Raw genomic sequence first — 14,140 nt, 5'->3', positions numbered from 1 at the left:
ACTACAGGCGCCCGCCATCTCGCCCGGCTAATTTTTTGTATTTTTTTAGTAGAGACGGGGTTTCACCGTGTTAGCCAGGATGGTCTCGATCTCCTGACCTCGTGATCCGCCCGTCTCGGCCTCCCAAAGTGCTGGGATTACAGGCTTGAGCCACCGCGCCCGGCCCTGTTTTTTTTTTTATTGTTGGAGACAAGTCTCGCTCTTGTCACCCAGGCTGAAATGCAATGGCATGATCTTGGCTCACTGCAATATCTGCCTCCCAGGTTCAAGTGACTCTCCTGCCTCAGCCTCCCGAGTAGTTAGGATTACAGGTGGCTGTCAGAATGCCTGGCTAATTTTTTGTATTTTTAGTAGAAACGGGGTTTCACCTTGTTGGCCAGGCTGGTCTCAAACTCCTGACCTCAGGTGGTCCGCCCACCTCGGCCTCCCAAAGTGCTGGGATTACAGGCGTGAGTCACCACACCTGGCTCACTATTGTCCTTTCAAAAATATCTTTTTTGACTGGTTTATTGAAATTAGAATACCTGTAAGTTCCACACATTTCATTCAGTTGGTAAATCTCTCCCTTTTTTTTTTGAGACAGGGTCTCACTCTGTTGCCCAGGCTGGAATGCAGTGACACAATCACAGTTGACTGCAGCCTTGACCTCCTTGGGCTCAAGCGATCCTCCCACTTCAGCCTCCCAACTAGCAGGGACCACAGGCATGCACCACCACACCTGGCTAATTTTGTATTTTTTGTAGAGATGGGGTTTTGCCTTGTTGCCCAGGCTGGTCTTAAACTCCTGAGCTCAAGTGATTTGCCCACCTCGGCCTCTCAAAGTGCTGGGATTACAGGCATAAGCCACCTTACCCAGCGGCTTTTCTTTTTTTTAAACTGGAGGAAAATTTGCATACAGTAGATTTCAAGGGTACATTTTGATGAATTTTGTTAAATGTGTACACCCATGTTGCCTCCACAGTTAGACCTCCCTTTTTTATGCCACCGACATATTGAATACGAGTTCTGTGGAATGTCTCGTGTTCTGAATTTGTCTGTCGGCTGCTTTCTGCATCATTTACATTATTTCTCCATTGTTTATATTTCCTGTAAACTACAAGTTGCTCTAACATCATTATTAGCTTTGGCTTTTTTGGGGGGATGGGAATGAGGTCCAGATGGTTAAGGTTGGGCCGAGCATGGTGGCTCCTGCCTGTAATCCCAGCACTTTGGGAGGCCAAGGTGGGCAGATCACTTGAGGCCAGTAGTTTAAGACCACTCTGGCCAATATGGTGAAACCCCGTCTCTACCAAAAATATGGAAATTAGCCGGGAATGGTGGCACATGCCTGTAATCCCAGCTACTCTGGTGGCTGAGGCAGGAGAATCGCTTGAACCTGGGAGGCAGAGGTTGCAGTGAGCTGAAATCACACCACTGCACTCCAGTCTGGATGACAGAGCAAAACCCTGTCTCAAATAAAAAATAAAAATAAAAGAAGGCCGAGGTCATCCAATCTATGGAGGTACACTTCGGTGCATCACATCCACGAGCACAGTGTCATGCTGCCCGCCTTTAACCATGGCAGGTGGTAACCGTCCTGTCTCCTTAGTGTAAAGATCCTCATCGAATGGTTTCATCCTTTCGGAATCTTGCCTGTGTCGAGTATTTCATTAGGGTTGTGAAAGTGGCGACGCCTGATTATGTCTAATTTTTTAGGGGAAATTCCGTAAAAAAGAATTTCACCTCTTAACCAAAGCTCCAATTTGGTTACCCCCTGTGCTTTTAATGGTCACGTTTGAAGTGGCTTTGGTTTTTGAAATGCCAGTGCCATAGACTAATATTTAAACATGTCAAGTCAGAGAGTGCGTTTCCTTTTTCTGGTTTGTTCTTAAGTGAGTACTCGTTAAACTTAAGAAGGTTTAGAAGACAGGGAAGCCAGTGTCCCCGTGGGTCACCTGAAGCTCAAAGTAAGGAAGAACTTTCTGAAGAGGGGAGGTGCCTCCAGAGACAGTGAGCCCCTTCTGCCAGGGATGTGCACAGCTCCAAGTATAGATAACCACTTGGTGAGGATGTTGTTGGAGGAAGTTGTCTCCTTCCCGAAGCTAGGAGTGTGTGTGTCTCCAAAGTTTCTGGCTCTTTGCTAATACCAGGGCAGGTGATGAGGAATGGGAAGCTCTTCTTGTTGACATATTTGGAGGGGATACTCTGGGTTGCTTTGCCGACAGCAGTAGCTGTGGTCTGTAAGCTGGGAATCCCACAGGAGCTGAGGGATGGTAAAGGGATGACCAGGGAGCAGGGTCCACTGGGACCCCTGTTTGTTTAAATATTATCTTTGTATTGAAGCATTGCGTAAACACTGAGAAGTGCACAAATCATAATGGACAAGTCAATAAATTTTCAAAAAGTGAATACACCTGTGTAAACCAGTACCCAGATCAATAAACAAAGCATTTCCAGTTCCTTAGAGCCCCCCACCTGAGGATAACCATCCTAAGCTAAATTCTAATAGGTTCATTTTGCCCGTTTTTTAATTTATTTTATTTTTTATTTTTATTTATTTATTTTTGAGATGGGGTTTTGCTCTTCTTGCCCAGGTTGGAGTGCAATGGCATGGTCTTGGCTCACTGCAACCTCTGCCTCCCAGGTTCAAGCAATTCTCCTGTCTCAGCCTCCCAAGTAGCTGGGATTACAGGTGCCTGCCACCACAACCAGCTAATTTTGCTTGTTTGTTTGTTTGTTTGTTTTGAGACAGAGTCTCGCTCTATCACCCAGGCTGGAGTGCAGTGGCACGATCTCAGCTCACTAAAAGCTCCGCCTCCCGGGTCCACGGCACGCCATTCTCCTGCCTCAGCCTCCCAAATAGGTGGAACTACAGGCGCCCGCCACCATGCCTGGCTAATTTTTTGTATTTTTAGTAGAGATGGGGTTTCACCATGTTAGCCAGGATGGTCTCGATCTCCTGACCCCGTGATCCACCCGCCTGGGACTCCCGAAGTGCTGGGATTACAGGCGTGAACCACCGTACCCAGCTCATTGTAGTTTTAATTTGCATTTTACTGATGATTAATGAAGTTGAGGACCTCTTCAAATGTTTCTTGCCATTCGGACAGCGTCTTTTATGAAATGCCTCTTCAAGTCTTTTGTCCATTTTTAAAAATTGGTTGTCTTTCCTTTGCATCTTACATGGCAGGAGTTCATAATTTAATATGTGGAGTCTTTGTAAGTCGCCAGTCTCCCTCTATGTTGTTTCTATAAGGTTGTGGACTCTGTAATAGAGAGGGTTTCTCCCTTTAACCAGATGATTCACTTAGAACAATTTCACCTCTTGTTTGGCCTGTCACAGGTGCCTAAATGCACATCCTCTCACGCTGCTCCTGAAGATGTTGCTGCCACTGCTGCTAGTGGTAGCTAATGTCACGTGCCACTTTCCACAGGCCAGGCAGGGTTCTGTGCACTTTACGTATTAACTCTTGTTTTTTTTTTTTTTTTTTTTTTGAGACAGGGTCTCACTCTGTCACCCCAGCTGGAGTACAGTGGCGTGATCATGGCTCACTGCAGCCTTGACCTCCCAGGCTCAAGTGATCCTCCCTCCTCAGCAACCTGCAGCCTGCATAGCTGGGACTACAGGTGTGCCACCACACCTGGCTGATTTTTAAATTTTTTCTTGTAGAGATGGGGTCTCACCATGTTGCCCAGGCTGGCCTCAAACTCCTGGGCTCAAGCGATTCTCCCACCTCAGCCTCCCAAACTGCCAAGATTGCAGGTGTGAGCCACTGCACCCAGCCCAGAGCCTGTGCTGCTTCGGACAGCATCTGGTCTCTAGGTTTTGCTTGTTTGTTTGTTTTTGAGATGAGTCTCGCTCTGTTGCCCAGGTTGGAATGCAATGGCGCGGTCTCGGCTCACTGCAACCTCCACCTCCCGGTTCAGGTGATTGTCCTGCCTCAGCCTCCTGACTAGCTGGGGACTATGGGTGCGTGCCACCACACCTGGCTAACTTTTGTATTTTTTAGTAGAGACAGGGTTTCTCCATGTTGTCAGGCTGGTCTCAAACTCGCAACCTCATGATCTGCTGCCTTGGCCTCCCAAAGTGCTGGGATTACAGGTGTGAGCCACTGCACCCGGCCTGGTCTCTAGTGCTTCTTCACAAGCAGTCACTCTGTCTTAACATCCAGCATGATAGAGGGGTTCAGTCCAAGGCAGTTCTGGGGTTACTGTGATGTCTGTCATTTCCCAAGCCCCCTGCTAAATATTCCTGTCCTTCCCTATAAGCCTGGGGTTGAATACTATTATCAGCCCGATTTTACAGGTGAGGAAACTGAGGGCTAAAGATGTTAAATGTCGTGCCCAAAACCACACAGCTATGAGTGGATGGTAAAGCCAGGATTCACACCCTGGCCTGCCTGACTCCTTCCTGTGACTGGAATCCCAACTCTCCTGGAGGTCACGGCCTATTGCTCCAGTGCCTGCATTCAGCCTACACATATATTTTGTTTGGCCTGCAAGATAAGGAGTGTTTTTTTGATTTGAGGTATGGTTTAGTAAGGCTTTGGTAATTTGGCTGCTTCTAAAAACACTGGGTCCGAGTTGCTGTGTAGCGACTGTCAGCTGGAGCCAGGTAGCCACTGCCCTCTGTAGACTACTTAGAGGTTCCCGCTCTGCCTGGCTTCACTAATTACTTGCCCAACCCGTTGTGATTTTCCATGCAGTGAGATGTGACACTATCCTTTTCCTCCTGCCACATACACGCCTGAGGGTCAGGTATCAGAATCACCTGTGGGGCTTTTTAAAGCTGTACTCACCATCCCTACTATTCTACCACTGGCAGTGGTGAGACAGTTTCCTATAGGAATTTGTAGTTTCTCTATGTTGTATTAGGGTAGGAAAAAAGATCAACAGCTTGAGCCGGGCGTGGTGGCTCAAACCTGTAATCCCAGCACTTTGGGAGGCTGAGGTAGGTGGATTGCCTGAGGTCAGGAGTTCGAGACCAGCCTGGCCAACATGATGAAACCCCGTCTCTACTAAAAATACAAAGAATTAGCTGGGCATGGTAGCAGACGCCTGTAATCCCAGCTCCTCGGGAGGCTGAGGCAGGAGAATTGCTTGAGCCTGGGAGGCAGAGGTTACACTGAGCCGAGATCACACCATTGCACTCCAGCCTGGGCAACAAAAGCGAAACTCCATCTCAAAAAAGTTAATTTAAAAAAAAGGTCAACTTCCATATCCCTGTGTCCCAGTAGTGTCATGTGTGCCACACTAAACTGGATAGACTGTGGAATTAAGGTCAGAACTGGGTTCTGGTCTTGTCTCTGCCTCTAACTTACATGCAAGTCAGTTGTCCTCTCAGGCCGGATATAGTAGCTCACACCTGTAATCCCAGCACTTTGGGAGGCCACGGTGGGAAGATCACTTGAGGCCAGAGTTTAAAACCAGCCTAACCAACGGGGTGAAATCCTGTCTCTATAATACAAAAATTAGCCAGGCATGGTGGTGCACACCTGTAATTCCAGCTACCTGGGAAGCTGAGACATGAGAATTGCTTGAACCCAGGAGATGGAGGTTGCGGTGAGCCAAGATTATGCCGCTGGCGAGACTCCATCTCAAAGAAAAAAAAGAAAATTGTCCTCTCAAAGCCTTGGTTTTCTCCTCTGTAAAATGGAGCTAGTAATTCCTGTCCACTCACCGAGGTGCAGTGGGTGGCTCCAGTGAGATCATGACTGGTAACTTGCGTTCTTTGTAAACTGGGAGTTTACTTGCGCAGGGTAGTTGGTGTCCTCAGCCAAGCTGAGCATCCCTGTCCTCTAGGAAGAGTCCACATTCCTGGGGGCCTGGCCTTGTGCTGTGGCCATGGCCTTGTGCTGTGGGCCATATGATTGTGTTTGAAGGAGAGAGCCCATAGGACTTTCTCCGAGGCTTGGATACAGTGCATTGCTGGGGCCACCCTAACAGTGTGGTCCTTTCCCCCTCATCTACCTGGCACTCTTCTCCCTATGGAGGTGGACTGTGCTGGGCCATGTCTACCTTCTCCTTGGGCTCCACAGGCACTGCTGGAGGGCTTGGGGGATCAACTGAGACTATGAAAGGACTATCTGAATAAAACCAACTAGCCTGCAAAACTCTACTAATCTAACCTGCAAGGTGTCTGTCTCTGTGTTTCAGAGGTGTGATTTGTTCATTCATTGCACAAAATTCACTTAGCATTTGCTCTGTGCTAGGCCCCGCACTGGGTGTTGAAGGTGAACGGGCATTCCACAGACGTAGGGTTATGATCGTTACTGAAGGAGCCCCTGGTGGCCTGAACTCAGGGGACCTGAGGGATGCAATGGACAGTGAGGCTGGTACAGATGATGGCTGTGCCTCCCATGTCAGGGTAGGGACTTTGGACTTTATGTTGCAGGTAGGGAGCCTTTGACGGTTTTTTGACAATGCTCAGGGAGGTTCCTGGGCATTAGCTTAGGGGAGGAGGAGCAGGAAGATGAGAACATGAGGAGTTTAGTGTGGGATGTGTTTGAGTGTGAGGTTCTGTGGAACATCCAGTGGTTGCCGTGTGGTAGGCAGCTGGATTTATGAGCCAAGACTCAGGAAAGTTCTGGACTAGGGTTAGAGATCTGAGAGGTATTGGTAATTGATAGAGGATTGACTATGAATGGAACTGTACAGGCCAGGCACAGTTACTCACACCTGTAATCCCAGCACTTTAAGAGGCCCAGGCAGGAGGATCACTTGAGCCCGGGTGTTCAAGAACAGCTGGGCAACATAGCGAGACCCTGTCTCTGCAAAAAGTGTTTTAGAAATTAGCTGAGTGGGCCGGGCGCGGTGGCTCAAGCCTGTAATCCCAGCACTTTGGGAGGCCGAGACGGGTGGATCACGAGGTCAGGAGATCGAGACCATCCTGGCTAACACGGTGAAACCCCGTCTCTACTAAAAATACAAAAACTAGGCCGGGCGCGGTGGCTCAAGCCTGTAATCCCAGCACTTGGGAGGCCGAGACAGGCGGATCACGAGGTCAGGAGATCGAGACCATCCTGGCTAACACAGTGAAACCCCATCTCTACTAAAAATACAAAAACTAGCCGGGCGAGGTGGCGGGCGCCTGTAGTCCCAGCTACTCGGGAGGCTGAGGCAGGAGAATGGCGTAAACCCAGGAGGCGGAGCTTGCAGTGAGCTGAGATCCGCCACTGCACTCCAGCCCGGGCGACAGAGCGAGACTCCGCCTCAAAAAAAAAAAAAAAAAAAAAAAATACAAAAACTAGCTGGGCGAGGTGGCGGGCGCCTGTAGTCCCAGCTACTCGGGAGGCTGAGGCAGGAGAATGGCGTAAACCCGGGAGACGGAGCTTGCAGTGAGCTGAGATCCGGCCACTGCACTCCAGTCCGGGAGACAGAGCGAGACTCCGCCTCAAAAAAAAAAAAAAAAAAAAGAAATTAGCTGAGTGTGGTGGCACACGCCTCTAGTCCCAGCTACTCAGGAGGTTAAGGTGGGAGGATCACTTGAGCTCAGAGGTTGAGGCTGCAGTGAGCCATGAATCATGCTGCTGTACTCCAGCCTGGGCAACACAGACCCTGTCTCACAACAAAGCATAACAAAACAAAACAAAACAAAACAAAGCCTTACAGAGTGGGGGGAGGAGAAGAATGAACTGTGGGGTGGTTCAGCCCCCTCAAGTTACAGATGAGCAAATGGCCCCAGAAGAAAGCCGTTTGCTTATGGCCTCAGCAATGTCATTCATCCATTCATTCAACAGATATTTATTGAATACCTGCCATGTACTAGGAGCTAGTCTGAGTGCTGGGATACAGCAGTGAGCAAAACACTCATGGAGCTTACATTCCAGTGGGCAGACTCAGAAAGCCAATTAAATATTATGTGAAGTAGGGAAATGCTACAGATAAAAGTAAAGCAGTGTATTCTTAGATTCTAAAGATAAGGAAAATAGGGCCGGGCATGGTGGCTCACACCTGTAATCCCAGCACTTTGGGAGGCCGAGGTGGGCAGATCACTTGAGGTCAGGAGTTTGAGACCAGCCTGGCCAACATGGTGAAACCCCATCTCTACTAAAAATACAAAAGTCAGCCAGGTATGGCAGTGGGTGTCTGTAATCCCAGCTACTCGAGAGGCTGAGGCAGGAGAATTGCTTGAGCTTGGGAGGCAGAGGCTGCGGTGAGCTGAGATCGTGCCACTGCACTCCAGCCCGTGTGATAGAGGGAGACTGTCTCAAAAAAAAAAAAAAAAAAAAGACTTTTAAGATTTTGACCTAAGTAATAGGAAGGATGGAGTTGCCACAAGGTAAGATAATATGATGAGTAGGTTTTAGGGGAGAACTGGGAGTTCAGTTTTGGACAAGTTAACTTAGAGCTACCTGTGGACACCTACACAGAGTCAGTAGCAGCAGCAATAAGACTCTCATTTCAGCCCCTTCCACTTCTCTTGGATGCCAGGTCTGTGCACTCATCCTGTCTGGGTAACTTTCTCATCCCTGGCAGCTGACCTGGGCCACTGGCTGCCTCCCCACACTGAGAACTGACCCCAGCCCCTGCCCCTAGGTTGTGCACAGGGACCTGAAGCCCAGCAACATCCTGTACGTGGACGAGTCCGGGAATCCCGAGTGCCTGCGTATCTGTGACTTTGGTTTTGCCAAACAGCTGCGGGCTGAGAATGGGCTCCTCATGACACCTTGCTACACAGCCAACTTCGTGGCGCCAGAGGTGAGTGGCACAGCCTCCTCAGCTGTAAGAGTGAGGGGGAACTGGAGGCCTTGTGCCCCCTCCTAGAGGCCCCACGTTGGTCAGGACTCCAGTCTCTGTGATCTTGGCCCAGCTGGCAAGGGGAGATCTAGCCTGTGCCTGGGACGCTTGTCCTGCCCTTGAGGGGAGTAGCAGGAAGCATCTGTGGTGACTTTCTACTGCCCCCCAGACTGACCACCTCCCCTGCCCTGTTGCCAGGTGCTGAAGCGCCAGGGCTATGATGAAGGCTGTGACATCTGGAGCCTGGGCATTCTGCTCTACACCATGCTGGCGGGGTGAGTGTCCCTGGCCTGGACCCTTCCCCACTCCTGTAGCCCTGGCGTTTGGGCTGGGCGGTGCTTGTCTGATAGGAACGGCTCAGCCAGCTCTGACTCAGGATGGTCTGGAAATAGAGACATGCTCCTGCCTCAGGGAGCTCTATCTTGGGAGTACCCCGTCTGAGGGGGAGACAGTCTCCCCCAGTTCCAGGGTGGAGGCCAGAGTCTGTACCCAGTCCGTGCGGGCTTTTCTGCAGATACACTCCATTTGCCAACGGTCCCAGTGACACACCAGAGGAAATCCTAACCCGGATCGGCAGTGGGAAGTTTACCCTCAGTGGGGGAAACTGGAACACAGTGTCAGAGACAGCCAAGGTAAGTCTGTACGGCCTGCGTGGGCTTATTTGGAGGAGGGAGGCAGGGTCCCATCCCAGGGCTTTTCAGTAGTTCACGAACAGCCTCATTTCTCCAAGTGGATGTTCCACAAATCCCTGTTGCTGTATTTCTCCAAGTGGAAGATTCCCAGGCAGACAACCACCATCCCCGCACCTTGTTGGGGTAACTTGGTGATCATTCATTGGCCCTTCTCATTCTGGGTCCTGTGGGGCACCCAGGGCTGCATCATCAGTCCCGGCCTTGTGGAAACCTAGTGTAGTGAGGGGTACTACCTAGTTTGCACACAAGGAGCAGAGATGCCTGGAGGCACAGATAGGCGGACCCTCTTGGCCAGGGGTATGGACCATGGAGACACAGAGCAGAGCAACTGGCCATGCCACGCTGAGCCTCCTTGGAGGAAGTAGCATGTGAGCTTTCAGTATTAGCAACAGTTTTTGGTTATTGGGAACCTGTATGCCAGACAGAGTTGAACCCTCTATGTACGGCCACCTCACATCAACCTGTGAGGCAGGGAGTGGTTATTCCTATTTCTCAGCAGGGAAACTGAGGCTCAGAGAGTTTAAGAAACTTGCCCAAGGCACTCACTTGATGAGTGCAAAAGGCAGGTTTTGAACCTGAATCTGTCTGAGCCCAAACCTGAAGCTTTTCCCACCTTCCCACATGGCTTTTTGAAGGCAAAGGAGAAATGGAAGGGTATTCCAGGACAAAGGGCCTAGAGCAGCAAAGGCCCAGAGACAGGAACCTTGGCTGTGTGCGGGGAGCCCTGGAGCAGAGTGGAGATTGGATCCCAGGGGCTGCTGCAAGGGTTCAGGCGGGAGCTAGCAGAAGATGGTTGCCCTTCTGTGTCCCATTAGGGGCCTGCTCCCCTGCAGCCCTCCCACCACCCCCTTGCCCACTGTGTCCCCAGGACCTGGTGTCCAAGATGCTACACGTGGATCCCCACCAGCGCCTCACAGCTAAGCAGGTTCTGCAGCATCCATGGGTCACCCAGAAAGACAAGCTTCCCCAAAGCCAGCTGTCCCATCAGGACCTACAGCTTGTGAAGGTATGGCCACCCTTGGGCTGCTGGGCATCTAGGGGGTCAGCCCAAGGTGGCATGGTCAGGGACTTGTGGCAGAGCCAGGCAATTCCATGTCTGTGCGGAGCACCATGAGGTGGAACACAGGAGAAGAAGACACAGCCCTGCCGTCAGGCAGCTTAACATGCTACGGTGTCACGGTGCACTCACAGCCCCCAGTCCTCTGGAAGACACAGCTGCTGACCTCTGAACCCTCCAGTCTTAAGGGGATTGGACCCATGACCATAAAGGACCACTGAGGCTGGATTAACAGTGGGCTTGGCTGGGCGCGGTGGCTCACGCCTGTAATCCCAGCACTTTGGGAGGCCAAGGAGGGTGGATCACGAGGTCAGGAGTTCAAGACCAGCCTGACCAAGATGGTGAAACCCCGTCTCTACTAAAAATACAAAAATTAGCCAGGCGTGGTGGCAGGCTCCTGTAATCCCAGCCATTTGGGAGGCTAAGGCAGGAGAATCGCTTGAACCCAGGGGGCAGAGGTTGCAGTGAGCCAAGATTGTGCCACTGCACTCCAGCCTGGGTGACAGAGTAAGACTCCATCTCAAAAAACAAACAAAACAGTGGGCTATGGGGCTGGGTGAGGTTGCTCACACCTGTAATCCCAGCACTTTGGGAGGCCAAGGCGGGTGGATCACTTGAAGTCAGGAGTTCAAGACCAGCCTGGCCAATATAGTGAAACCCCATCTCTGCTAAAAAGACAAAAATTAGCCTGGCGTGGTGGTAGGTGCCTGTAACATCCCAGCACTTTGGGAGGCTGAGGCAGGTGGATCACCTGAAGTCAGGAGTTCAAGACCAACCTGGCCAACATGGTGAAACGCTGTCTCTACTAAAAATACAAAAATTAGCTGGGTGTGGTGGCGGATACCTGTAATCCCAGCTACTTGGGAGGCTGAGGCAGGAGAATCACTTGAACCCGGGAGGCGGAGGTTGCAGTGAGCAAAGATCGTGCCACTGCACTCCAACCTTGCCTGTCTAAAAATAAAACAAAAAACAGTGGGCTGTGGAACACTAAGAGGGGCTGGCCTACTCTTGGGGCATGCATCCCCTCGCCACTACATCTCCCACCATTGTGAACTGACCTCCCCGCTTCTCTTTCAGGGAGCCATGGCTGCCACATACTCCGCACTCAACAGCTCCAAGCCCACCCCCCAGCTGAAGCCCATCGAGTCATCCATCCTGGCCCAGCGGCGAGTGAGGAAGTTGCCATCCACCACCCTGTGAGGCACCAGGGCATTCAGGCCACAGGGCAGTGCTAGCTTGACGGAGGCAGCATGCTTCCCAGAGGGAGTAGGCCGGAGCCACAGGGCCAGAGGGAGCTGGAACCCAAGGGGCCAGGGAAGCCGCCAGCCCAGAACACCCCTAGTGAGGGTGTGAGAAGTGCCTTCTCCTTCCCCAGGATGGACTCTTCTCGGCTCAGGCTTGCTGGTGGAAAGTGATTCACTATACAAACTCTTTTTTTATGGAAAAAATGGCATCAACCACCATGGATTTTTACAAGATCCATTTGCCTTTCTGGGAGCAGAAACAGCCATTGCGGCCCAAGGAGGGGAACTGAGTCACACTGGGGCTCTCTGAGACTCTTTAGAGCAGCTTTGGGATCCCACCCTGGGGACCCCCACGATTGGCCATCTGTAGCCATCTGCACACAGCTCCGAGACAGTCCAGTGTCACCTCTCTCAGAGCCTCTGGTTGGTTAGCAGAACTCATTCTATCCCCAGTCAGCTCCTTTTCCGTTCTATTCTGCTGGGAGTTCTAGAACCACTTCCTGCTACAGGAGGGGACTCATGCCCTGCTGGCTTCCAGCTTCAGGCACCAGCATCCACCTCGGCCCCACCAGTGGACCCCTGTGGTCAGGCTGGGCAGCCCCAGAGAGAGGATGTGGAAAGCACTTTTTGGCTGACTTCTTTTGGGGTTGGCAACAGGACAGAGTTCACGGGAGGCCAGTCAGTGGGCCATGAGGGACAGGGGCTTTTTTCATTTCTTCCTCTGCTGGTTACTCAGGGTTCATCTGTCCATGGCCTTTCTAATAAACTGTTGAGTTGAAGCACGCTCTCCTCCACTGTTCACCCCTGAATTTACCCTCTCTCTGCTATTGGATGTTGAAGACATTGGCAGTGACAGAAAATGGGCCAGGTCCAGTTAGCCCAGCTGCTTGGAACCAGGTCATCTGGGGAGTGTGTGGGAATCCTGCTGGTCCGGCCCACGCGTCCCTGCCAGGGGATTCCATTATGGTATTGATAACAGTATTATTAGCCACTGGTGACCAAGTGCCAGGCACTATGCCTGGGCCTCACATGAATATCTCATTTAATCTTAACCCTAGGCCGGGCGCGGTGGCTCAAGCCTGTAATCCCAGCACTTTGGGAGGCCGAGACGGGCGGATCACGAGGTCAGGAGATCGAGACCATCCTGGCTAACACGGTGAAACCCCGTCTCTACTAAAAATACAAAAACTAGCCGGGCGAGATGGCGGGCGCCTGTAGTCCCAGCTACTCGGGAGGCTGAGGCAGGAGAAGGGCGTAAACCCGGGAGGCGGAGCTTGCAGTGAGCTGAGATCCGGCCACTGCACTCCAGTCCGGGCAACAGAGCGAGACTCCGCCTCAAAAAAAAAAATAAAAAAAAAAATAAAAAAAATAAATCTTAACCCTGTGAGGTAGATGCTCTGTATTATCCCTGTTTTTGTTTTTTTTTTTTTTTTTTTGAGACGGAGTCTCACTCTGTCGCCCAGGCTGGAGTGCAGTGGCCGGATCTCAGCTCACTATAAGCTCCGCCTCCCAGGTTTACACCATTCTCCTGCCTCAGCCTCCCCAGTAGCTGGGACTACACGCGCCCACCACCTCGCCCGGCTAGTTTTTTGTATTTTTTAGTAGAGACAGGGTTTCACTGGGTTAGCCAGGATGGTCTCGATCTGACTTCGTGATCAACCCGTCTCAGTCTCCCAAAGTGTATCCCTGTTTTATAGATGGGGAAACAGGCTCAAGTTGGGGAATGACATTTTCTCATGCAGTATTTTCTGAGCACCCATTCTGGCCCTGTACTGGATGCTGATGAACCAGGTAAAGAACAAGGCCATTGTGTCCAGGGGTCTTACCTCCCAGTAGGGGAGATGGACACTTAACAAGCCAAGGTCAGCTACTGAGAAGACATGTGCGGAATTAAACTTGGGTGAGAAATTGAGTGGTCAGGGAAGGCCATTCTGGGGAGGTAACCCAGGAGCTGAGATCTGAATGGTGAGAAGGGGTCAGCCAAGACTGGGAGGCAGAGGGCAGGCAGGACAAAGGCCATGAGGGGGAAACAGGCTTGGTGTGCTCAGGGATGAGAGGAGGCTGATGTAGCTGTGACCCCAGAGCCAGGTGTTTGCCCAAGATGAGGCGAGAAAGGAGGCAGAAACCAGTTGTGCTAGGCACTGTAGGCCAGGATTAGGCGTGTGTTTAATTCTGAGTGAGGTGCAAGCTCCTAAAATAATTTAGGTGGGAAAGTGACATGATTTGATCATGATTTGATTCACATTTTTAAACGATCCCTCTGGGTCAGATGCGGTGGTTCACACCTGTTATCCCACCACTTTGGGAGGCCGAGGCAGGCAGATCAGTTGAGGTCAGGAGCTCAAGACCAGCCTGGCTAACATGGCGAAACTCTCCCTACTAAAAATACAAAAATTAGCTGGGGGTGGTGGTGCACGCCTGTAGTCCCA

General features: G+C 51.2%; 1 protein-coding gene across 4 annotated transcripts in view; it reads left to right on the top strand.

Annotated features, from left to right (window-relative positions):
- Window positions 1-12,493, top strand: part of RPS6KA1 (ribosomal protein S6 kinase A1) — a 47,175-nt gene extending 34,682 nt beyond the window's left edge. For 3 of the 4 annotated variants that reach the window (XM_033227636.1, XM_033227637.1, XM_033227635.1), the window contains 5 exons: window positions 8,518-8,679; window positions 8,917-8,993; window positions 9,233-9,350; window positions 10,279-10,416; window positions 11,545-12,493. In XM_033227636.1, coding sequence (XP_033083527.1) covers window positions 8,518-8,679; window positions 8,917-8,993; window positions 9,233-9,350; window positions 10,279-10,416; window positions 11,545-11,667 — 618 coding nt within the window. In that variant the 3' untranslated portion in view covers window positions 11,668-12,493. Of the gene's footprint in view, window positions 1-8,517; window positions 8,680-8,916; window positions 8,998-9,232; window positions 9,351-10,278; window positions 10,417-11,544 lie in introns of those variants that run through there. The other variant, XM_033227638.1, reaches the window with a different exon arrangement.
- Window positions 12,494-14,140: the final 1,647 nt, after the last annotated feature.

This window comes from Trachypithecus francoisi, unplaced genomic scaffold, assembly GCF_009764315.1.
Source record: "Trachypithecus francoisi isolate TF-2019V2 unplaced genomic scaffold, Tfra_2.0 Lachesis_group12, whole genome shotgun sequence".
Taxonomy (NCBI): Eukaryota; Metazoa; Chordata; class Mammalia; order Primates; family Cercopithecidae; genus Trachypithecus; species Trachypithecus francoisi.
Note: the sequence above shows the minus strand (reverse complement) of the source record. Positions and strands in the feature narration are given on the sequence as shown.